Source organism: Pleurodeles waltl, chromosome 6 (assembly GCF_031143425.1).
Source record: "Pleurodeles waltl isolate 20211129_DDA chromosome 6, aPleWal1.hap1.20221129, whole genome shotgun sequence".
In the NCBI taxonomy this organism is placed as follows: domain Eukaryota; kingdom Metazoa; phylum Chordata; class Amphibia; order Caudata; family Salamandridae; genus Pleurodeles; species Pleurodeles waltl.
Genome location: NC_090445.1, coordinates 827993718 through 828020478, shown reverse-complemented (window position 1 = coordinate 828020478; position 26761 = coordinate 827993718). Strand labels below are relative to the sequence as shown.

Here is a 26761-nt window from a genome sequence, read left to right as displayed (position 1 = left end):
GTCATAATTCCCTTTTTTGGTCCGTCGGCCTGTTTGCGGTATTACCCCACCTTTTACACCGTCCGCCAGGGTTGTAATGACCACCTTAGTGTTCTGAGATCTAAGATGGGTCTCAGTGTTTTGTCCTATTTTGGTATTAGAAAGTACAGGGAATAAACACCTGATCCTTTCTGATGGTTGGGTACTAGTTCTATTGCCTCTTTTTGTAACAACGCATCAACTTCTAGTTGTAATAGATCCAAGTGTTGTTTGGACATGTTGTGTGCTTTTGGAGGCACATTTGGCGGTAATTGTAGGAATTTTATGCAATAACCATGTTGGATAATGGCTGGGACCCACGAGTCCGTAGTTATGTTTTCCCAATTTTTGTAATAATGTGTGAGTCTCCCCCCCACTGGTGTTATGTGTTGGGGATTTGTGACATTGGAGTCACTGTTTAGTTTGTGGGGTTTTTGGGCTTTGGAATTTCCCTCTTGTTTTAGGGAACTGTCCACCCCTATATTGTCCCCGAAAGCCTCCTCTTTGGTATTGGCCCTGGTATGTGAGGTTGAAGGTTCTGTGCTTTGTGCTCGAAACCCCGGTCTAAAATGTGGCTTCCTAAAGGTGCCTCTGTTCTGTGGAGAGTAGAGCGCGCCCATGGCTTTGGCCGTGTCAGTGTCTTTCTTTAAAGTTTCTATAGCTGTATCCACCTCCGGCTCAAACAACTGGTGTCCATTAAAAGGCATATTAAGCACAGCCTGCTGGATCTCTGGCTTAAATCCGGAGGTGCGCAGCCATGTGTGTCTCCGAATAGTGACCGCCGTGTTTACTGTTCTGGCGGCTGTGTCCGCTGCGTCCATAGCCGATTGTATCTGATTGTTGGAGATACTTTGGCCCTCCTCCACCACTTGTTGTGCACGCTTTTGAAACTCTTTCGGAAGATGTTCAATTAAATGCTGCATTTCGTCCCAATGAGCCCTGTCATATCTTGCCAATTAAGCTTGTGAATTTGCGATGTGCCATTGATTGGCTGCCTGTGCTGCAACCCTTTTCCCTGCTGCATCAAGCTTTCGACTTTCTTTGTCGGGTGGTTGTGCATCCCCAGAGGTCTGTGAGTTTGCCCTTTTCCAGGCTGCTCCTACTACCACAGAGTCAGGTGTTAGTTGTTGCGTGATGTACACAGGGTCCGTAGGGGGAGGTTTGTACTTCTTCTCCACCCTAGGTGTGATGGCTCTGCCTTTGACTGGGTCTTGAAACACCTGTTTCGCGTGTTTTAACATGCCTGGTAACATAGGCAGACTCTGGTATTGGCTTTTTTGTTGATGACAGGGTATTGAATAAAAAGTCATCCTCTATAGGTTCTGCATGCAGTGCTACATTGTGAAAAGTAGCTGCTCTGGACACCACCTGCATGTAAGCAGTACTGTCTTCTGGTGGTGATCTTGCCGGGTAGCAATCCGGACTATTGTCAGATACTGGTGCATCGTACAAATCCCATGCATCTGGGTCATCTTGGCTCATCCCTGTGTGCGTTGGTGATTGCATCATTGGTGGTGTTGCAATTGGGGACATTTGCGGTGAGTGCTGTGGCGATGGCTGTGGAGAAAAACGTGGTGGAGTTTTTTCTTTAGCCACTTTAGCCTTTGGCTGTTTTTCTGTTTCCTTGAAAGCAAGTTTTTGTTTCATTTGAATTGGGGGAAGAGTTCTTATTTTCCCCGTGTCCTTTTGTATATGGAGCCTTCTTTGTGTATATTCTGGCTATCCCATCTCTAGTTCTTGTCTGAATTTATGGCCTTGTAGCTGTGATGAAAGGCCTTGTTCTTCAGTATAGGAGCTCTGTTTCGGCTCCGAGGCTGGATGTTTCGGCACCATAACCTTTTCAGCAGTCTTTTTCGGCTCCGAAGACACCTTTTTTGGTTTCGGGGTGCCGATATCTCGGTATCGAGTTTGGTCGGAGCCAGTATCTCGGTGCCAAGTATACTCTGTGCCGGTATCTCGACCGGAGTCGGATGTCTTCGACACGTGTGTGCCCTTTTTCGGTGCCGATGGTTGGTCACCTTGCTTACGGGTTGAGCCATGGCCTGCAGGCGGTGGCGTCCCCTGGGCTTTCATTATTTTAATGTGTGTTTTGGCCAGGGCAGTTTTACTCACTGTTTGTTGCCTCGCTGACTGCTCCGTTTCGGTCTCGTCCGAGTCCGAATCAGGAATGGAGAAAGTCTCCTCTTCTTCTGCGTCGTGGTGTCCTGCCGGCATCGACGCCATTTGAAGCCTTCGAGCTTTCCGGTCCCGTAGTGTCTTCTTCGAATGAAATGCCCGACAGGCCTTGCAGGTATCCTCTTTGTGTTCGAGGGACAAACACAAATTACAGACCGAATGCTGGTCTGTATAAGGATACTTATTGTGGCATTCGGGGCAGAAGTGGAATGGGGTCCGTTCCATGAGCCTTGAAGACGCACGCGGTCGGGCCGACTAGGCCCCGCCGGGGAATGGAAGCCCCGAAGGGCTACTGGAGCTCTTCTTTTCTTCGGTGTCGAAGTGCTATTACTAACCCGATACCGAACGCAAACAATACCGTCGAATTTTCTGAGATTTAACTAACTTTCTGAACCGAAACACAGAGCGAAGAGGAACACGTCCGAACCCAATGGCGGAAAGAAAACAATCTAAGATGGAGTCGACGCCCATGCGCAATGGAGCGGAAAGGGGAGGAGTCCCTCGATCTCGTGACTCGAAAAGACTTCTTCGAAGAAAAACAACTTGTAACACTCCGAGCCCAACACTAGATGGCAGGTGGCAGGATAATGCACAGCATGTGTATCTGCAGCTACACATGCCATCAAACATATATATATATATATATATATATATAAAAAATAATTAATAACATATGCCAATTGATTTGAATTAAATTAGCCACGATATTATTAAGGGTGCACAAGAATAAACAAAGCTCTAAATAACCTCAAATGTTACAATGTCGTTCTTTCTAGTGTTTTGCATTTCACCAACAAGACAATGCATGTTAATTTTCTGTAGAAAGGCAACCTGTTGATTACAAAACTGTTGTAAAATTATGTTTGGACAAAAATGATGGCACTGATTATCTGGAGAAAAGAGGGCATCAAACAACAATTTATGGCTAAATAAAACACCACTGAAGTCCAAAAGATTTACAAACATAATGCGCAATGCATCAAAATAAACTATAACCCTAGGCAAATTACATAACAAAAGCTGAACACACAAGTTAATGTTAAACTAATAACATATCAAGAAAAACATAAAACATCCTGTAAGTGAGGCTGCTTTTAAATGGCCATTAGAAGGGAAGAAAGGAATTAACCACATCACATTAGGCAGGAAAATCACAAAAGCAGGGCTTTGCTCGAAAAATAAAGCTCACATTGCCAATTTGTATGACAATGTTGGCCTAAAGAATAAAATGAATAATTGCTTCTGTGATCTATAATGATCTGGGTGGATTTTCAAGCAGAGAAGTTTTTGACTTCTAGGAAATAAATATGTGCTACGCTGGATACCTCATGGCCTCAGACATTCAAAGCTTCAACGTGCAGACAGAAACATTGTTTGGTGTGGTTTTCTGGTGTTATTATTCAATGTAAGGTTAAGCAATACATGGTAATGGGATAAAAACTTTTTTTGTAAACGTTTCCCATGCTGCAGTCATGACGACATAGCATTCAAAGTTTGAAATTTCTTGTGGATAGCAACATCAACCTTTACATACAAATTAATGTCTTGGTTAAAAAGGATTTTACCACTTCGGATTTATCAGAAGGATTGAACACTTTTCCAAAACAGGATACCAAGGAAGAACTTCATTCAAAGGTGCTCCTTGGCCTTCCATATGGCATTACATTTTCAATGATGTTCCCAAAAAGCACTTTTCATCCCTCAGCTCCTTAAAGTTACTCTCCCTGCGGCAGTCTGACTGATCACTGGAACTCATTGCTTTGACCACATAATTGCTATTTCAGTCACCCTGACCTGGGTCTGTACAGAATGCAGAGTGATGTACAAGCTAGCCAGTCTAGTATATACATTTCTGCATTCTAATCGGGCTCACAAAACTGGCCAGGAAATTGAAGATTTCTGGGGGCACTAGCCAGCTATGCAGTGCTGACATTTATTTTTGAGATCCCCATCTTCAACTAAGGAAGGAATTCGAGACAACCTTTCTCTGGGTGTGCATGGAGGTTTGGAACTCTATTAGACCCCCACATATCCTCTTCCAGCCACACCAATCCCTTTCTCTCCTCCTGAAAACAAAGAGCATCAACCTCCTTTTCCTTCGCCCTTCTATTCTTCAGCTCTGGACTGCTCTCTGTAAAGATTACAACCTCTATTTACTGAATTTGGTAAAGGCTGGCCTTTTGGATTATTGTACTGAGATCTGGCGTGTGTATGTCTTCCGGTAATGTGTATACATGTTCCTTCTGGATCTTGGTGCATCCTATCAAAGTATATACTGTGTGCAATGCAACATTGGATATTCCTGTTTTAACACACTTATGCCAGTGTTCTGTTTACCTGTATTGTAACACCCTATATTTGTGTATATTTGAACATATGATATGCATTCCAAAGTTTTCTTCTGACATTTGTTACCCTGCTGCTCTGTGTCCAACAGCTAATGGGCTTGTAGGTGCTATACAATATTACTATGGAAATAAATAAGTATTATGATTAGCTCAACACAGCCAATTATTTAGGACAGGGGAAAGGACCGACGCCAAAATCTGAATCTTCAACATCTGCATCACAAGGATAGTTGAGATGTTACTGATATATATTGGAAAGGGACCATTCAACTTCTTTCTTACATAGACCACCTAGGAAGAAGAGGATTGGCTCTAATGCTCTTAAAAGGAGAAACCTTGTGTCCTCCTTCAGAGTTACCTAGGATTCAGACTGGCATTTGAGGTGGCAGATGGGAAGGTGTTGAGTGAAACTAATCACCACCAATAAGAAGGACCTTGTATCAGAGAAGCTTTAGTTACAGTGGTGATAGTGAAGTGAGCCTCCAAAATAAAGGACAATAATGGAGCCACAAGAAATTTACTGGGGCTTCTTACCCACAGTTCAGGCATGGAGGCATATAACTATGGTCTCGAGGTGCCTCCACTTAGCAGAGCTGACCAATACAAAGGAAAAAGCAGCAGCTCCCTAAGGTTTGGGGCTGTACTGAAAGACTGCAAACCTTTATTGAATGGATACAATACAAATTGGCAAGCACAGCTTGGATGGTACTCTGTGATTGTACTGCTGGAGAACCTTATTGGCAGAGGCATCAAACAGGTTGTTTCCATAGAATGGGAGGTCAATTACTTTTTGTGGGCCATGGCCTTAGGTCTGAAGGTGTGCCATGTGTGCTAGTAGATATGCAATCCCTGGCAACGGTTTCAGTTAGGTCTGGCGACAAAAGCATTTTGTGCTCAGCCAAGACTAGGAGATGTTTATTCATTAACTTACTATCTTGACCGGCATAGCCTAGGCATAATGATTGCTAACCTCTTTTTACCCCCATGGGTTTCAGAATTTTTTTAGATTTGATACGAGAGAGGATGAAGCGTCACCGTTAAGGAAATCAGCCATCACTATAAAAGGCTGAACATGGGAAAGAGGTTTTTCAAGCTCACAAAGATACAGCAGTCCCTTTGTCTCTGATACAGATTATCTAACAACTTTTAAACTGCAGGCTCAGAGAGTGGCTTCTATATGATCTGATGAGTGACCAGAGCTGGCTTTGGTGGACCCTCAATCTATTGTCAGGGATCTGGGTCCTCTGAGAAAATGTCTTTCATGGTTTTGGCTATTATCAAATAGTACAACCAAACGGGATGAAGATTTTCATAATCTCTGGTACCAGTGTTCGCATTTGTGTGCAGCTCACCTACAAAAGCCCTCTTGCAGGGGAAAGACCTGGGAGGTGGAACTGTTTGAGCCTGGAAGAATATCCGAGACTTTCAATATTGTTGTAAGCAGAGAAATCGGCACCACACATTGTTCTTAGGGCGACAGGTTGTCATAATTTTCTACCAAAGAACAAACTAGATGGTAAATGGGATTCAGGGTTTAATCAATAATACAGATATGGAATAAACATGCAATGGTGGCTGGATATACCAAAATGGCGCTTTCAGTTCTAGAGCTCTAATAGATTTCAGTATCGAATTAATCTTTCTGTAAAGAAATAAAATGTTATGAACATAAATGCTTGTTTTCTTCAGTGTATGTCAGAGTGCAAAATATAAAAAGTTACAAACCTGGCCTGTTTCTTCAAATCTTTTTCTGTCTGCACTGTCAATAACATAGATCTAGAAAATAGCAAATGTATTTGTTAGAACATTACTTTACATAATGATGAAGCGTTTTACCTTACTGCTAATAGTCCATGGGGTATAACATGCAAGTTACAGTCAATAACTGGCCTGTTTTTTATGCAATAACTCACCACGATGGGGAGTGAGAGGATATGAAGTATCAGTAGCACATTCTCTTGAACAATGGGACTCAAATTAAACATGTACTTTGGCCTAGGAAGAAAACATAATTTAATTCAATTATGTACAGTGCTCTTTCAAATAGAGCATGAAGTTCCAATTCGAAATGGCCGTCAGGGTGTTTGTAAGGAAAGATTCACCTTAATAGTGCTGATGGGCTCTCACCCACACAAAGTGCTTCCTTCATCACAGAGTTGGCTACTACCACCTGTATAAAACCAAGGCGGGTTTACCATAAATTGTGCACGCACTTTATCCTTAGGTTTATTTACTCCTTTTTATGCTTAGTCATTTTACCTAGAAAGGGATCCGCACTTAAAACTGCATAATGGTAGGAGAAAGATTAACATGTGAATGAAAACAAAAAGGGGATGTAAGGATCTTTCATATCTTTAGAAACCGGACATGCTGCTGCTCATCTCCTAAGCCAGTCCAGGTCTGAAGCATTCGTCAGGGCACAAACTTACTTTGTCAAAACGAATCCAATTCCTTGAACACATCTGCTGGAGACAAGATGGGGTCATGTCCTGACGAATACCCTAGACATGGACAGGCTTAGGAGATGCTTACAAACATGTCCGTTTATTTTAAGAAGACACGAATGGTTCCGTTAGGCTTTTAAGTTATTTAGTGGTCGGTGAAAAACAAAAATCAGCCCTTTGGCTTCACGGAAGATAATACACTACCTGGCACTACCGGCATGCAATAAACACAATGGGAAAGTGTTTTCAAAACTTGTGGTATTACAAGTCATTAAGACGGCCTGCAGGAGCTCTTGGTACAGTTCCTACAGGGGACAAAGCGGCTCTAACATACTTATTATCTTGCTTTCTAACTGCATGAATGGATGAAAACGTAATGCTGATGATATTTGGGGCTCTCTTCTTGTTCTTATAAGATAAAATGCAATAAACGGATTAAAAACAAAGTAAAAAAGACTGCCTGCAGAAGCTTATTTTATGATGAAACATACCACATTGAGTGGGTAAGAGTCCTTTTTTTTTTTTTTTTTAAAGATAACCTGCCTTTCTAAACACACATTTGGCACGTTCAAAGTGAAATGTATGCTATAAAATAACAACGTCCATAAACGAAGCATTGTTTTATTTCTAGGACCAAAGTACCTGTTCACGTTGAGCACTGTATTTTATGTATACACCTAAAACTGGTGAAAGTCTGAGTCAAGGTTAGTTTAGTTGAACTTATAGCACTAGTGTTGATACATTTTCCAGCAGAAACAAAATCCATAGTTCTTCATATAAACAGTAGGTTATATTTAATTTTATTTAACCGTGTGTGACTATAGCCATTTTGTAGCACTGAGTATGTTGTTGATTGCAAATTATAAAGTTGACCCTGGTCCCTTCTTGAATTCTATGTGGGCTTAACGGGATGTTCAGATCCATGACTGTGGAGTTCAAACTAAGATCAGTGGGGCCCTGTTCCTTTATGCAGGGAATGACAGTCCGAACTGTGTTGTGAGGAGAAGGTTGTGGAGTTCAAACTAAACTCAGAATGGCTTTGTATCTTTGTGCACTCCTAACTGTGTTGTCATGGGACAGAAAGGACATGTCTGACCAGGCTTATTTTCAGATTTGCTTGAGGGAAACCGGAATTGGTCAGAACCTTAGGTCTGGGTGGGGGCACTCTATACCAATGCTGTGCTCCTATCATCCAGATGGGACTGCCTCGGCAACTTGTGGGTGAATCTGACCCGAGTGATCATACAGTCCCCAACTAAGGATTCAAATAACTCTGAATGGACTATGAAATAGGAAATGATTGGTTAACAAGACTTGTGAAAACCTCCACCACAGAACCAAACCAATTTTAGGCTTTGTGCATCATACTTAATTAAAAATGTGAGCATATTCATCCAAATGAAGTGATGATTAAGTATAATATCAATTAAATTGAACAATAGGAAATTGTGCAAACCATAGACAACGGGGAAAAAGATCTGCAGCAGGCCAGAGGCTTGTCCACCAGTTAGCAAATACAAAGTTTTTGGTGGCAAATGACAGAGCATAAAAGGGGACAAAGATAATCAAAAAGGAGTAACAGAAGATTTGGGGTTAGCTGATCTCTGAGATACGACAAGCTCAAGAAAGTCCTGAATGCCTCCATCACCACCTTCTTAGAGGCCTGAAACATGCTGAAATGAGGCCCCTCCTGAAGAAACCATTAGCCGACCCAACAGAATCGAAGAACAACTGATGCAACGCCCTGCTCCCCTTTCCAGTAAAGGTCCTCGAAAAGGCCAGCAACTCACCAAACACCTGGAACACCACAAACTCCTGGACCCCTCTCAATACAGATTCTGAGCCAACCACAGCAACAAGACAGCCCTAATGACAGCTACAAACAACATCTTGGCCCTCCTAGACCGTGGCGAAACAGCAACTCTTATCCTCCTGGACTGGTCAGCCATCTTCAACACCATCTCCCATCACGTCCTGATCAACAGACTCCACCTCATCAGAATCCAGGTAGACAACCTCAAACGGATCACCTCACCTGAAGGATCCAGAGGACCAGTCTCCCACCGTTCACCTTGGAATGCAAGAAGATCATCTGCGGCGCCCCCTAAGGATCACTCCTCAGCCCCACCCTCTTTAACACATACATAACCTCCCTGGTTGATACAGTCAGATCGCATGGACTCAATATCTCAACATCTCCTACGCTGATAACACCCAGCTTATCCTCTCATTGTCAGAAGACCCATCCACCACCAGAGCCAACTTCCAGAGATGTATGATAATCATTGAAGAATGGATGAAGGACAACTGCCTCAAGCTCAACACAAACAGGATCGAAGTCATCATCTCTGGGAAAAACACCTCGCTGTGGAAAACCGTGTGGTGGCCTGATGAACTCAGCCCATCTCGCACCCCAACACCACACCTGCAACCTTGGAACCATCCTGGACAGCAAGCGGTCTATGAAGAAACAGATAAAAGCAGTCTTATCCACCTGCTTCCACATTCTATGCATGTTCCACAAGATCTTCAGTTGGCTCCAAATCAACAACAGAAAGAACATCACCCAGGCCCTCGTCAACAGCAGGCTGGACTATGGAAACACACTCAATGTAGGAATCATCGCACTCCTCCTGAAGAGACTGCAGTCTATACAAAATTCAGCGGCAAGACTCATCCTCGACCTCCCGAGAAGGACCCAATTCACACCGCACCTCAAGAAGCTACATTGGCTCTCGATCCAGAAAAGATGCCATTTCAAGATGTTGACCCAGGCATACAAAGCCCTGAACAATGAAGGACCAGCATACATTAACAAACGAACAACCTTCCACCAACCAACCAGACACTTTGAACTCTCACTGCCACTTAGTGTCAGCAGACGTGGGAGTGCTTGCATAAATCTTTCCCATTCGGCGTGTTGACAGGCAGGAGTACAATCCAAAGCAGAAACTTAAATATATATATAGGATAGTGCTTTTAGGCTCAGTCTAGTTTGTTCAGATTGAGGTTATCTTGAAAAACAAAATACAAAATAATGCACAATTGAAACAGACGGGTCAAAATCGTAAATTAAGGCTCAAGTTGTGCACGTTCTTTAGCTACAATCTGTCAGGCTCTGGGAAAAGTGAATTCAGCTTTGTCCAGCAAAAGTCATACTTGGAGAAAGCTTTGAAATTTCAAACCCAGGCATGGGTCATGGGATATCTTCTACAAGTATGTAAAATAATTAAGGAAAAGCTGGACTCATAGCTATTGCAATATGAATAGGGACCTACAGACCAACAACTGAAATTTATTTCAATTTAATGACTCCTTTTCAAAGGGACACAACCCAATCAAGAGCAGTGCTCTTGGCTCAAAATAAGGCAAACACTGCAACTAATGGCAACTGCAGAAAGAGTAGTGGATAAACAAAATAATAAAAACACAAAAAGGCCTTTAGTTCAAGATTCACAGGAGCTAAACCAACATATTGGGCACTGTAGTGTCAAAAGATTTGCAGAACATTGCATAGTAGTCTCTCCAGCTAATATCAACAGTCTTTCACAGAATGCTCGCAAAAAAAAGAGAATGACTGTTGGAGACAGCGGCAGTACACAAATTCATCAATATTCAACCTAGTTCTTATTTTTGGTGGCACGTTACGACCCATTAAGGCCTGTAGAATAAATATCTGGTCAGAATGTCTAATAAATCTACAGAAGTGTTAGTGTGTGACTTAATGGTACACATGTACTACTAGCTCAGGTTAGCTCAGTGGAATTGGCATGTTAAGATGAAATGCAATGCTTGCTTGCTATTCTTTTTTTTTTTCCCCAAAACATGAAGGCAAGTCTTAGGTGCTCAAATTAACTTTGACACAGACTACTAATTTGACCTAGAAATTAATGTTTAAACTACGAAATGGCACAAATCTGGCTATAAAAGTTGTAGGATATTCGTCAGAATATATATTGGCTTCCTGTAAAGAAAATCATCATCTTCATGGTTTTTACCATCATGCTACAAACTCTTGTTGGGCCTGCCCCACAACCTATGGATGACCAGGTATTAAAGCTTTGGAAAACTGCATCCTTCAACTTACAAATCTCTGTTTTTACCAGTTCTTATTTTAATTGCAAGGGGAAACAGGTGTTCGCAAGATAGGGACCAACCAATAGGGAATGCTTAACCCTGCTTAATGTTTATATCAGGCTGCATTTCATCTCAGAGTTTCAGTAAGCATTTACACACTGCTAACTTAATTTGCAGTGATCATTACTGAAATGTACACATTGTGTCACTAAGCAAGGTTAGAACTGATCAACTTCATCAATAAAAGGAATTTCATCTGAAAAGTCTTGCTAAGAAAAGAAGGATTTCTATTGCATGCAATAAAATTATTTTGTAAGCGTCACAAAAAAAAAAAAATCTAAAGCACTGACAGACGATGAAAGTTGTGGTTTCTTTGTGAAATGCTGAGGTTCAGCTGCTTGACCCACTTTTTGAGAGGAAAATTGGCAGAATTTGTGCTTCTGGTCGCATTATTACAGCTTGCCACAGGATAAATATCTCTTCCATGTGACCTTTATTCAGCCAGTCTTGCACCTGGCATGCCTCCTTGTGACTGCATACTCTTCCAGAGATGGCCCACAAGTGTACTGCTCACAGCAACTCCTTTGTGGAACTTAGTATTTTTTCACAATCCTGGGTTAGAGTAAGGTACTGATAAATCATTGTAATTAATACAGAATGTTATTTCTGAACTCCAGAAAATGAGACACACTCCAAAGTTCACTAAGGGACAAAGCCTCAAGAGAGAACTCCCTAGAAAGGCAGGGACGGGGATGAGCAGTAAGAGTTACTACTGGAGACTGATTCAGGTGTACAAATAATGCTAAATGTCTGCTCAGAATTACGTCGTAAAAATTATAAATCTTATTTCACAGCAGGCCTGAAAAGCCAGGAAAAATGATTAACAAACCGAAATGTTTAATATATCATTTCCTAGGCCACGGTCTTTGTGAAATAGTGCATGGTCTCTTATTCAGGCTGCTACCAAGTTAGCCACTATACTTTTTGGAGCCAAAGTTGTAGACTCTAGGTGAAAATTGCCTCTGTTTCTCTAATAATCCACCGGTCAAGGCCCCCTCTGCAGAGCATAGGGTTGTTGAACACCAAAGCAGCTACCTTCAAGCTCCAACAAAGGAAAGGGTAGAGTTGAAGTCCCCATCTGGTGCTGTTCATGCTTAAAATTCCATAATAAATAATGCTCACGCCAAATTTGTGTCTTAATTTCCCCTCACAAGTTTAGAACTGTAAAGGTACTCACCGTTTCTGATTTGCCATGGGTGATTTGAGAAAATGGTCAAAATTTGACTTTTTTTTATTTTTTTTTTAAATGGTAGCCACAATTGTTTTACTCGGCTAGTACCACCATTTTACCAGCATTCATATGGGCATTTATTAGGCCTGCAAATGTCTTAATTCAACAGGCCCACACACAAACGTGGGATTTTGCCAGAGCTATCCTGGCTGCCATGCCAAGGAGCAAGTCAGCAAAAGTGCTTCTGCCAATGTTACAGATTTTGTGAAAACTGTAATGTTAATGGTGGCAAGCCATCTATCTTTTTGTATTTCACAAACGCTTAAAATGCTTTCGTCAATATGCTTGAGGTGGAAGTTTTCTCAAAGCCTGTGGCAGTCACGTGATCATTTTTTCTGCCTCTGACACCTATGCTTCGATCAGCAGCCCTAAGCAGAAAAGACACATAAGACAATCAGTTACAAACAGGATGGGTTTTCTGACACACTGATCCCATAGCCATGTGGCACATGAGAGGCTGAGTCATATGATTCCCAGAGCAGTACTGAAGCTCTACAATGAGTAACCTGGAGTTTCACCCCAATCCCTAAAGGAAGATTGGGGACTGTGTGTCTGGAAGGGCTGGAGCAATGATGATTTACACAAGGGAAGAAGCTCAGTCAGTCCTCGTAAGACACCCCGCCTAAGTCTAGTGCAAAGGGAATCCTTAACCCTCAGGCTAACCGGACTCATGCAAGAAATGCTCATCCTTAATTTAAACACTCACTTGAGCTAAACCATGTCCTACAAGAGGTTTCTGAAGTGCCTGGGCTAACTGAGAAATTATTAAATGTCATTTTTTAGTATACTTGACAAAATGCTTTAGCAAAAATGTAAATTCTTACTGAAGAACAGAACCAGCTGCTTTAATAGTGGATTAGGCTAAATACATCATGAAGCAATAACATGCAGGGGTTCTCAGATTATAAACTATTTTTTCTTAGCAGATGATGAAACGTGTGCTCTAGTTACCCTTTATCAGCATTTAAATACCCCTGATACAATCTTCTACTCATTGAGGATTTTATGACGCTAATAGTGTCAAACAAAGCCCTGATGTGAAAGATCTCTCTTAGGACGACCTCAGTCGTGGGTAGACATTCCAAGAAATAACCAGGCTTCTGAAAGTGTGGAATGCCTACAGTCATTAATCCTCTTTGCACATTTTTTCCCAGGCTCACTCGTTCTCATTGTCCTAATATGGCTTACTGTTGTTGTCCAACACCCAGCCCATCCTCTTGGGTTTCTCTCTTTTCCACCCCAGTCTACCCCTCTAATCAAAGGTCCCTTAGCTACAGTTCTATTAGGTCCATTTTCACTCCCTACGGACCACAGTTTCCAGTATGTTTCTGCCCCCTCTGTGAATTTTTTGATTTAATGAGGCTCTCTGTGTCCTCAACTGCCCAGGTCCACGCAGTTTCTTTCTCTAGCTCTTCACAAAACCTTCTTCTATCCCAATACAGTTATGCATCCAGGCTCTTCCCTCATGCACCAAAAGTTCATCTTCCCATTACCTCTTCTCTCTCCCCCCCCCCATTTCTCAAGAAAGAGAGATGCAATAAAGGGAATACCGAAAATAATGGGGTTCAAAAAAGAGACACACAATGGACTGGGAGGTGGAAACAAAGTGGAGGGACTGATAAGTCAGTCAGTGCACGAGAGAGAGAGAGAGAGAGAGATAGATATATGGAAAATGTCACTTACAAGCTGCAGATTCACATGCTGTGCATTATCCTGCCATCTAGTGTTGGGCTCGGAGTGTTACACGTTGTTTTTCTTCGAAGAAGTCTTTTCGAGTCACAAGACCGAGGGACTCCTCCCTTTCGGCTCCATTGCGCATGGGCGTCGACTCCATCTTAGGTTGTTTTCTTTCCGCCATCGGGTTCGGACGTGTTCCTCTTCGCTCCGTATTTCGAATCGGGAAAGTTAGATAAATATCGAAAAAAAAAAAAAAAAAAAGACTGTATTGTTCTCGTTCGGTACCGGGTTAGTGTTATTGTATCGGCGCCGACAGCAGGAGCGCTCCGGCGGCCCTTCGGGACCTCCGTTCTTCAGCGGGGCCTGGTCGGCCCGACCACATCCATTGTCGAAGACTAAAGAACCGGACCCCCTTCCGCTTCTGTTCGAAGTGCCATTCGAAGTATCCCTATATAGACCAACACCTGGTCTGTAATCTGTGTTTATCACCAGAACACAGGGAGGATACTTGCGAGGCTTGAGCGTTTCAATCGGAAAAGCCCCTATGTGATCGACGAGCAAGAAGACTGCAAATGGCGTCGACACCGAGAGAGCAACTCGACGTCGGAAAGGAGGAAAGAATTTCCATCCAGGGATCGGACTCTGATGAATCCGAAAGTGACCGAACCTCAACGGTGCAGCGAACAGTGAGTAAACCTGCCCCGTCCAAAACTCGCACAAAGATTTATAAGGCCAAGGGGACGCCACCGCCAGCAGGCCATGGCTTAACCCATCGAAAAAGAAGGTGACCAAACGTCGGCACCGAAAAAGGCCAGAGATTTGCCGAAGACTTCCGACTCCAGTCGAGATTCCGGCACCGAACGATCTCGACACTGAAAGTTCGACTCACCTAAAGTGAGAAAAATATCTTCGGAACCGAAAGACATTTTCTGAAACATCGGTACCGAAAAAAGCAGCTTCGGAGCCGAAAAGAAGCTCTTACACAGAAGAGAAAGGACTTTCCAGCCAAATGAAGGAAAGACGTAGGTTTGAGCAGGAAATAAGTATGGATGAACCGGACCATACACAAAGGAGGTTGCATATCCAGAAAGAGACTGGAACGATACAAACTCTCCCTCCAATTAAGACCAAAAGAAAACTGGCATTTCAGGAGACAGAAATGCAGCCGAAGGCGGCCAGAGAAAAATCCCCACCACCAAGGTTTTCACCACAACCTTCCCCACTACACCCACCACAACTGTCTCCAGTGGGAACACCTCTGATGCAGTCACCTACACATACAGGGATGACACAGGATGATCCTGATGCATGGGACTTATATGATGCACCAGTATCCGATAACAGTCCGGATTGTTACCCAACAAAGCCGTCACCTCCAGAGGACAGTATTGCATATACGCAGGTACTATCCAGGGCAGCTACGTTCCACAACGTAGCAATGCATTCTGAGCCAATAGAGGATGATTTCCTGTTCAACACCTTAGAATCCACCCACGCTTCCTACCAGAGTCTGCCAATGCTCCCGGGTATGCTCAAACACGCAAAACAAGTATTCCAGGAGCCAGTTAAAGGAAATGCTAGCACGCCTAGGGTGGAGAAGAAGTACAAGCCTCCACCAACGGATCCTGTGTTCATAACACAACAACTTACACCGGACTCGGTAGTTGTAGGAGCAGCAAGAAAGAGAGCAAACTCTCAATTGTCAGGAGACGCTCCACCGCCTGACAAAGGGAGTAGAAAGTTTGACGCAGCGGGCAAATGAGAGCAATCAATGGCGGATCGCTAATTCACAAGCCCTACTTGCTCGCTACGACAGGGCACACTGGGACGAGATGCAACACATTATACAACACTTGCCCAAAGAACACCAGAAACGTGCCCAGCAGGTTGTGGAAGAAGGACAGGCAATATCCAACAGCCAAATAAGGTCCGCACTAGACTCAGCAGACATGGCAGCACGAACGGTCAACACTGCCGTAACCATTTGCAGGCATGCATGGTTAAGAAGCTCTGGATTCAAGCCAGAAATCCAACAAGCGGTGTTGAACATGCCATTTAACCAAGAACAATTGTTTGGGCCGGAAGTGGACACAGCAATTGAAAAGTTAAAAAAAAGACACGGACACAGCCAAAGCCATGAGCGCGCTCTACTCCCCACAAGTCAGAGGCACATTTAGAAAGCCACAATTTAGAGGAGGTTTTCGAATGCAAACACCAGAGCCTTCCACCTCTCAAACCAGACCCACCTATCAGGCACAATACCAAAGGGTAGGGTTTCGTGGCTCCTATAGAGGAGGACAATTCCCAAGAGGAAGGGGAAAGTTCCAGACACCCAAAACAAGCCAGACCAAACAGTGACTTCAATGTCACAAAACCCCAACACTTATCACCAGTGGTGGGGGGGGGGGGGGAGACTGACCGCATACTATCAAAACTGGACACACATTACCACAGACACATGGGTCCTAGCCATTATCCAACATGTTATTGCATAGAATTCACAATTTTCCTGCCAGATGTGCCACCAAGAGCACACAATCTGTCCAAACAACACTTAGACCTATTACAAATAGAAGTACAAGCACTATTACAAAAACAAGTAATAGAGCTAGTACCCAACCATCAGAAAGGAACAGGCATCTACTCACTATATTTCCTAATTCCAAAAAAAGACAAAACGTTAAGACCTATCTTAGATCTCTGAACACTGAATCTCTTCATCAAATCAGACCACTTCCACATGGTAACACTTCAAGATGTGGTTCCCTTACTAAAAAAGGCAGACTACATGTCAACATTGGATCTCAAGGATGCGTACTTTCACATACCCATCCATCCTTCTCACAAAAAATACTTAAGGTTTGTAATACACGGCATGCACTATCAATTCAAAGTGTTACCGTTCGTGATAACAACGGCCCCAAGGGTACTCACAAAATGCCTATCAGTAGTAGCCGCTCACATAAGGAGACAGCACATGCACGTATTTCCATATTTAGACGACTGGCTAATAAAAACCAACATGCAACAACAGTGTCTTCTTCACACGCAATACGTCATAGAAACTCTACACAAACTAAGGTTCTCTATAAATTACCAGAAATCACATCTGCAACCATCCCAAATACAACAATACTTGGGAGCAACACTCAAAACACAAAAGGCAATTGCCACTCCAAGCCCACAAAGGGTCCAAGCGTTCCAAAATATAACATCAAGCATACAGTCAAACCAACACTACCCAGTAAGATTTGTAAAGAAACTTCTAGGCATGATATCTTCATGCATAGCCATTGTCCCAAATGCAAGATTACACATGCGGCCCTTACAACAGTGCCTAGCAAAACAATGGACACAAGCACAGGGTCAACTTCAAGATCTAGTGTTGATAGACCGCCAAACACACTTCTCGCTTCAATGGTGGAACCTATAAATTTAAACAAAGGGCGGCCATTCCAAGACCCAGTGCCTCAAGCGGTTATCAAAACAGATGCTTCCATGATAGGGTGGGGAGCACACCTCAACAAGCACAGCATACCGGGTCAATGGGACAATCAACAAAAACAACTTCACATAAATCATTTGGAACTGCTAGCAGTGTTTCTAGCATTAAAAGCAATTCAACCACTGGTAGTCCGCAAACACATTCTTGTCAAAACAGACAACATGACAACAATATATTATCTCAACAAAGAAGGGGGGACACACTCGTCACAACTGTGTCTCTTAGCACAAAAGATTTGGCACTGGGCAATTCAAAATCACATTCGCCCGATAGCACAATACACACCAGGCATTCAGAACCAGTTAGCCGACAATCTCAATTGAGGTTACCAGCAAACTCACGAATGGGAAATTCATCCACAGATCCTACAGGATCACTTCCTCTGCTGGGGAACACCAAACATAGACCTATTCGCAACAAAAGAAAATGCAAAATGCCAAAACTTCTCGTCCAGGTACCCACACCCTCAATCCAAGGGCAATGAACTATGGATCAGTTGGGCAGGGATATTTCCTTACGCTTTTCCCCCTCTCCCACTCATTCCTTATCAGGTCAACAAACTAAGTCAAAACAAACTCAAACTAATACTCATAGCACCAACCTGGGCTCGCCAACCGTGGTACACAACACTGTTGGACTTATCAGTAGTACCTCACATCAAATTACCAAACATACCAGATCTGTTAACACAACACAAACAACAGATCAGACACCCCAATCCAGCATCGCTCAATCTAGCAATCTGGCTCCTGAAGTCTTAGAATTCGGACATTTAAACCTTACACAAGAGTGTATGGAGGTCATTAAACAAGCTAGAAAATCTACAACAAGACATGGTTACGCAAACAAATGGAAAAGATTTGTTTGCTACTGCCACACTAATCACATTCAACCACTACATGCCTCCACAAAGGACATTGTAAGCTACTTATTACATTTACAAAACAAAGTGGTTCTCCGTACAAATCCCAAATTCTTACCAAAAGTTATATCACCTAAACCAAACAGTGGAACTCCCAGTTTTTTTTCCACAACCAGACTCAGTAGCCGAAAGAGCATTACATACATTAGACATAAAAAGAGCACTAATGTATTACATTGACAGAACAAAACAATTTCGTAAAACAAAACAATTGTCTGTAGCCTTCCAAAAACCTCATGCAGGTAATCCTATAACCAAACAAGGCATCGCCAGATGGATAGTTAAATGCATTCAAACTTGCTATATTAAAGCAAAAAGAGATTTACCTATTACACCAAGAGCATATTCCACTAGGAAGAAAGGCGCCACAATGGCCTTTCTTGGGAATATACCTATGACAGAAATTTGTAATGCAGCCACCTGGTGTATGCCTCATACATTCACTAAGCATTACTGTGTAGATGTGTTAGCAACACAACAAGCCACAGTGGGACAGGCTGTATTAAGAACATTATTTCAGACAACTTCAACTCCTACAGGCTAAACCGCCGCCTTTTGGGGAGATTACTGCTTGTTAGTCTATGCACAGCATGTGTATCTGCAGCTACACATGCCACCGAACGGAAAATGTCACTTACCCAGTGTACATCTGTTCGTGGCATGGGACGCTGCAGATTCACATGCGCCCTCCCACCTCCCCGGGAGCCTGTAGCCGTGATTAGTTGAATGAAAATTGTAAATAAATATTCTTTTGATACACATTATGTACATACATACCTACTCCATTGCATGGGCACATCTAGTATACTCACAACTCCTACCTCACCCTCTGCGGGGAAAACAATCTAAGATGGAGTCGACACCCATGCACAATGGAGCCGAAAGGGAGGAGTCCCTCGGTCTTGTGACTCGAAAAGACTTCTTCGAAGAAAAACAACTTGTAACACTCTGAGCCCAACACTAGATGGCAGGATAATGCACAGCATGTGAATCTGCAGCGTCCCATGCCACGAACAGATGTACACTGGGTAAGTGACCGTGACATACATATCCCTCTCTCCCCCTCTCTCTCCCTCCCTTTCTCCCTCCCTCTCTCCCTCCCCCTCCCCCTCTCTCCCTCCTGCACTGACTGACTTATCAGTCCCTCCACCTTGTGTCTCTTTTTTGAACACCAGTATTCTCGGTATTCCCTTTATTGCATCCCTCTTTCTTTTCCTTCTTCCCTCAATCAACAGGCCTAACATACAATCCCTGATTTTATACACGTCTTCATTTCTCCAGTCTCAGTCCACCTTCCCTGTTCTGATTCTTTTCCTCACTGAGTGAGATTGACTAACAATAAATCAACCCTCCCCACATCCCTCACCTACTCATCCACCCCCACTCATTCCCCAAGAGTCTGTCCTCTGCTCAAGAGGCTTGCCAGGAATAACATAGGAAACTGCTCCTGGATTCCTGCTCAGCTGCCGAGGGATGGCGGTAAATGAAAGTTTGTGTTACCGATGTCTCTATCTCCAGCTGTGCTTTCTGAATGAAACTCTGGCAGCTAACGTAATCCAAACTTCACCTCTGACCGGAACACCTTTGCACAGCTGTGCCATGAGTATCCTCTCTCCTCTTAATACCATGAAGTACTACAGAAGAAAGATCACTGTGTGGCATTAGCCCTCAGCAAAATGACTTCATCTAGAGACAGAGATCCTTCAGCACCATAAGACCAGAAGAGAGGCGATGTCACTGCATACATACGGTGACAAAGAACAACCATTTAATGTCAGAATGCACTTTACTTAGTGACTCTTGATGGTGAAATGTCCCCTGCATCAACTAAATTCTGTGAACACATAGAAAACAGCAGTAATCACCACTACCATGCACACTAGAAACAAGAAGTGACAGAAGCTTCCCAGCATACACATATTGCACATGCCTATATTTGAAAAACGCTTCTAACCAAGGAAATGAACTGATGCCATGAGTAGTTGATGAAGTCACAAATGAAGAGACCACCAATGATATCAAAGTTCTCACGTTATCAGTGTTGATATAGTTCCTTTCTGCCACTTGTATGATCTCATAGCGCTCTTGGTTCCTGGCAGTGTCTTTCTGCATACTTCTGGCTTTCCCACTGATACAGTCAAATAGTCTGCTATGTTTTTGTAGGATCAATGTAAAAATGTTTATGTTCAGTGCAGGGCTTGTGATAGCTCTTAATGGTTTACGGGCGGGGTCTACGTGGCTTTAACGTACTCGGGTTTATGATCTGTGTTTGGCTGAAAAAATAAGTGAAATACACCACTCACCGATTTCGCTCATTCTAGGAGACAATGTTGTTAACCGAGTGGTGTGGTTTGTTTTATCCTACAGCAAATCATCTTGTAATGGTGCTACTTTGTGCATGTAAGGGTGCATGAAGTCTACAATACTGTCTCTGAGACCACTGGGATTTTCTGTTTGAAAGCGTCACTTTTTTTTTTAAAACATTCAACAAATCCTTGTAGTGGACAATCACAAGCCGCCAAAGCGGGTTTCATAATCATATATACCATACTAAGTAACATCACTGATGATATCATGTGAGAGAACTACCTTAATACTTTGAGGTCGAAGAAGGTCAACTGTTTTAAAACTAAAAACACATGAAGTTAACTTGAAACAGTATCGCATTGACCAAAGTGGTTTCAATAAATGTGCAGATTCAAGTATATACTGCATTCATGCCATTGCTCTGCCTCTAAAACATCACTGAAACTGTTGTGTAGCCCAAGGAATTTTATATTATTTCAGAAATAAAGACAGAACCTCCACTGGAAAGCAAGGATCAATAAATTTAGCCTCACCGTTTAGTAAAACTATTTTATGAAAAACACCATGAATATCACAATACACCGTACTCACAAGCACATCTGTGTTTTCAAAATAGTTCCTCCAATATGGTCTGATCTTTCTTTGTCCTCCAATGTCCCAGACATTCAGTTTAAAACCTTGAGATTGTACACTTTTAATGTTAAAACCCTGAAACCAGAAAACATGTCACATTTAACAGATTATCTGTGCACAAAAATATGGCATTAGAAATCATGTATATTTATGGTCATGTAAAATCACGGCCTCGGTTTGTTCCTGATAAGTAATGGGTAACTACGTTTTGATATATGAGTAAAATATGCAAATTCCTGCTAAGCGAAATGCTAACTTGGATCAAAATTCAGTTCTTAAATCCGTAAAGCATATGCAAGAAATACCAACATAAAATAGTGCTGTTGTACTGACCCATGGTGCTGGACTTCGCATCAAAAAGGCCTTGGATACAAATTGAAAAACAACTGGGTTTACTGAACGAGTTATTACAGATGCTAATGTTAGTGCATGCATATATCAATGACTATAAAATGGGAAGTTCAGGATGAATGTTCTAAGGAAAATTATACACTGGACTGAAGCCACGAAGCATTCTGGAGCTCTTGCTTTTTCATCAGTATGTTTCAGACTTAGGCGCCTACCGCAATCAAGGTCTTTCCTCCAAAACCAGTGACTGGTTATAAATGACACTTGGGACTTCTAATGCTTCAATATTGCATAAAAAAATGAGGAAACATCGTGGAATATGAGAATTACAGCTAAAGGGAGAAGGAGTATTTCCATAATTACATTTGCTTGTAATTTTACAGACTGGCAGATTCTTATTAGGACCAAGAATTAAACAGATTTTTATTCTTATCAGCGTATTTCCTTTAACAGTAACTTTGTGCATTTCTTCCTCGAATAAGAAATAGTCAGCTAATCGTTACTTTATGGTAGCCTCACTTTTCTACTTTTTAAAAACCAGAAACAGCTGCCTCTTCTTCCAAGTATCAAAAACGTATGCTGATGTATTAAATTCATGGCTAAGGACGGGTAAGGGTCTTGGCTCACTTATTGATAGCAGCTTGACTGACAGGCCATTCGTTACTGTTTCCTGAGATGAGTTTGTGTGTTTTATTTCAATCAATTCTTCAAAGGGGGAAACTTACAAATATTAAAAGGTATTTCTATTAATTCCAGTGCATTCAAACCACTCAAAAACTAACAGCATATTTAATTTGTAGGTCTGCCTTTGAGGCAGCTTTAGCTGTCCCTCAAACCTATTGTTTAAAAAAACAAAAAAAACATGAAACCATACCAAGCACAAAAGGGCTTTTGGTCAGTTGGAGTGACCATTGGTCTGTTAAATTATCACTCACATTTTGCATTCGACCACTAGGACATACAGCATGGGACAATGGCCCAGTCTTATTTCTAATTAGCTCCATTCCCTTTGATTTACTGCACACAGCCTGGGCACATTGTTCACTTCCACCTCAAAGTAGTCCTGTCTCTTCAAAGACAAAGATGGTTCAAAGTGTGCTTTTTATTTTTATATTCTCTTTAAATAGCAGCTGTTTACTTTGCATGCAATTCCTGTGCAGAGTTCGACGGTGATTTTAAAAAAAAATATTTTTTAAAGTTGGTTTGGTAATGCTGTTAAGTCACACTATTACCGTGAAACTGCCTAAAAGGCAAATCCTTGGTTAGGTGGGGATTTATTCTTGGCTCATTCCCAAAAAATAAAATACATTGAAAAACTGTAAGGCTTGCGATTTAAAAACATCACTATCAAAACAGCTGCATCAGTATTTTTTTTTAACTGAACATTATTATTGCAAGCATATGGCAATCACACTTAGAAGTGAGCATGTTATCCCCTTCTTTTTGGGGCACATACAAGCAATAACAAATTCTAACCAATTAACTATTAAACCGAACTGTCACGGCCAGATTTCTTGGCTTTCTGAATTCCAGTTTAAAATGTAATTGGAAGAAAGAAATGGAACAGCTGGGAGTGACAGGTTTGCGGAGAGAAAATAGGCAGAAAGTGCCAGACACACATGAAGAATACTGACAACATAAGGAGAACGGTGGAAGGTCAGGAAGAGTGCAGCATGGACAGGTAACCTATTAGAAAAAGAGTAGACAGTCATGTTTGGTGTGTAGTACCAGGGGTTGTGTCTGGGCCCCTGACAGTGGATTTCGAGTTTCTTTACTGCTTTTGCCCTGTGGTAATTCAGCATATGGTGGATTGGGGAGAATTTCGGAAGAAGAAGTCCAGGCATGGTTAGAGGAGGGGCTTGGGGGAAGAGGGGAAGGTTATGTGTCCATATGAATGGAGTGGATCCCGGTGGACCCAGCAAAAAAAAGGAAAAAATATGTCTTTTATTTTGGTTTTGCTCTCAGACAGTTAGAATTGGCAATATTACTGGAAAAAGTGGCACCTCATGCATGGACTTGTCCAAGTTGAAGTCATTCGTATGGTGGATCATGAACCTGCAAACGATACAGTAGAGTTGAGGTGTCTCAGATGTACAGCTGGTTGGATGAATTGCAAACACACCAGTAGACAAACAAATCTAACGTGTGAGGTGATTTTCTATTGCAGGTGTTGAACCTTGGGAGGAGGACATAATTATTTACGGGATTTAAGGGTCTTTTATGATACCCCCACAGTAAACCAGAAGTCAAAGTTTAACGGTCTGGAGAATTCGGTGAAGACCTCAAGCACGCACATATTTAATTTCCTAGCCATCCTTCCTGAGAAAGACAGGATTATGGAGGTGAGAACACTTCTAGAGTCAAGGGTACAGGATGGCCCATTTAGGGCAATAAAAGGATCCTTAAAGCTGTTGGGGCATGGTTGGTGTAACTGTGGACCAGCAAAGAATGCAACGCGGATGCGGTTCATACTAAATAAATGTGGGGCACTACAGGCAGAGATAGAGGAGGAATCCCCATTGGAATACAGGGTGATGAGTTCCCCCCAATAAACCATGCGATATTCTGGATTCACTCCACACTCTTGAAAAATAGTCTTCCTTCACTTGATCCCCTGAGTGAAATGTAGGAGAGGGATCTTGGCAGACTGGAGGATGACTGGGGAAAGGTGTGTGGTTATCATATGGAAGCTACAATCCAGGCTGGTTTCTGCCTGATCCAACTGAAGATCCTACATAGGGCATACTACACTTTGACATGCCTGTTCCATATGGGTCGGGCATCTGACGACAGGTGCCTAAAGGGCTGCCGTATGAAGGGCTCCCTAATCCACACGCTATGGGAATGTCCAAAAATTGTGGCCTACTGAAATCAGGTGGACAATAAGATAAGACACCCTGGGCTTAACTGGTCTCACTGAGCATATGGGGCGAACAAGCACTGGAACATTACTATGCCATATTATTCAGCAAGTTTGCCCTGATGGTGGCCTGCAGGGGCATTCTGAAGCACTTGGGGGACACCCATCATGCAGGAGTGGGTGGAAGGTTTGGACTGGTATATGGGTGCAGAAAATCTAGCATTCCAGGTGAGAGGTTGCCCACGCAAATATAAGAAAATCAATCTCTGGAGAGAAGGGAGAAAAGGGGATGGCTAGGGAATGACGAAGGCTAGTTGACTCCTGATGAGCGAACCAGACTTAAGTCACTAGTTGAACGAGAGGGCCCTCAAGCCTGCTGTGAATACTAACCAGGGAAAAGCACTGTGCCGCGCTATTGTTGTGTTGTAACCCAGACCTTGGGAGGCTAAATGTAATACCTGCTGTATATTTTGCCTGCATGTCCGCAAAAGTTGGGGGAGGTGTCTTATAATGCTTGTTTCTTTGTGCAAAACTTAAATAAACAGATATTTAAGAGTAAAAGAAAAAACACAACGCAGGACCATTAAACCTGAAGGGAGGTGGATCTTACTTTTACTGGATTCAAATAAGGGTACACAGTGAAAAAGACAGGCTATGCAGCAAGTTAATTACAAATTGCTGACACAAGGAATTCAAGGTCTCGTCTTCTACCCAGCCTGTATGAGTGTTGTCTATGATGGTCAGCTTTACATGTTTAATGACGCTGCAACTCACAGACTGAGGGCCGTCTGAGTGGGGACATCAAATTCTGGGTAATTTATGGGTTATAGCTCCTGATTACGTCTTCTGATGTTACCTCACTGGCTCATTTTCCACAAAAACACCCTGATGCTCCTTCATTGTAAAAAAAAAAAAAAAAAAAAAAAAAAAAAAAGATGGGGTGATATATTTGGTACTTAGAAGCTGGTAATCCTTTTGTGGTTTCATACTTTTATTTCTCTTTCACTAGGGAAATTTTACACTGGGATGAAAATGTATTTAACTGCATCATTCAAACCTGATGAAGCCCTGTATGATATATTTTAATAAATCAATTTCGATTGCGGACATGAAGATAAGTTGTTGTGGTACTGGCATTTGGAAAACTAAAAAGTTGTGCCTTAAGCGCAGCTGTGGCTTATTTGAGAGGCACCACTGGTAGACTTGAACTTCATACCATCCAGCGGTTCCCGATCAGTGCACTGCGGCATCCTGCTGCACCGTCAAACCTTACTAGGGGTGCCGCAAAGAGATGTGCACCAAGCACACAGTAAAGCAATATTCATCACACTTAACAGTGCATCTCAATCCCGAGCTGCATCATACATTAGAATATCGTGAGGAGGGGAGAAGGAAAAAAAGGGCTGTAAGAAGCTACCATTAACACCCGTACAAGAATCCCTTGTGTATAAAGAGTTTAAGATAAGTATGAGACAGAGGAGAGAGCAGAGCACGTCACAGGAAACTCCAACGTGCAGGTTACCACCCTGGTTATATAAGCACGGGGTTGAGATTGCTGATGGGACATTTGAATAGTTTGCAAAGCACATGCCCCAGTGCTAGGTAGATACCATAGGATTATTTAAGTACTGTAAGAACGTGTGCAAAGTATAGGGTACGCTTTCAATGAAAGTATGAGGTTGATTTACATCTGAAAAAGTGTCATAGTTTTACTTACCACTGGGTCAAATTAATAAATAAGACTGCTCAAGGTTTTCATTTAGGAGAGGAAAAGGAAAACAGGCAGCAAAAGAAGGGGAAAAGGTTGACATAGGTAAGGGAAGAGTGTGGGAGATGGAGAAAGAAGACAGAGAAAGACTTGCAGGAGAAGGAGGATACTAATGAGGTAAGGAAAGTGGAAGTGGATTAACAGAAGCAGGTACATGGTGGTGCTGCTGGTGACGACAGTAGTAGTAGCATATAATATGCATGATAAATGTCCCAATCGCAGTAATATAGTGTGCCTTCTACAGGACTCTGTTCACCACACGCACTTTTTAACTCCGGCTGGATAGCTTGCATGTTACCGTGTCTACTGCAGAGTTGTACCCCGCGATTAACATATTCTTAGGACAGTATACCATTAAGGTAGCTCAGAGGCTTAGATTGCTGTAAAG

The 26761-nt window shown here is 42.5% G+C and overlaps 1 protein-coding gene across 2 annotated transcripts in view; it reads right to left on the bottom strand.

The window, feature by feature from the left end:
- Window positions 1-26761, bottom strand: part of ARL3 (ARF like GTPase 3) — a 197643-nt gene that overhangs the window by 129499 nt on the left and 41383 nt on the right. For both annotated transcript variants that reach the window (XM_069239508.1, XM_069239507.1), the window contains exons 3-4: window positions 21356-21472; window positions 6267-6317 (exon numbers count right to left, since the gene is read on the bottom strand). In XM_069239508.1, the coding sequence (XP_069095609.1) occupies window positions 6267-6317; window positions 21356-21472 (168 nt within the window). The remainder of the gene's footprint in view (window positions 1-6266; window positions 6318-21355; window positions 21473-26761) is intronic.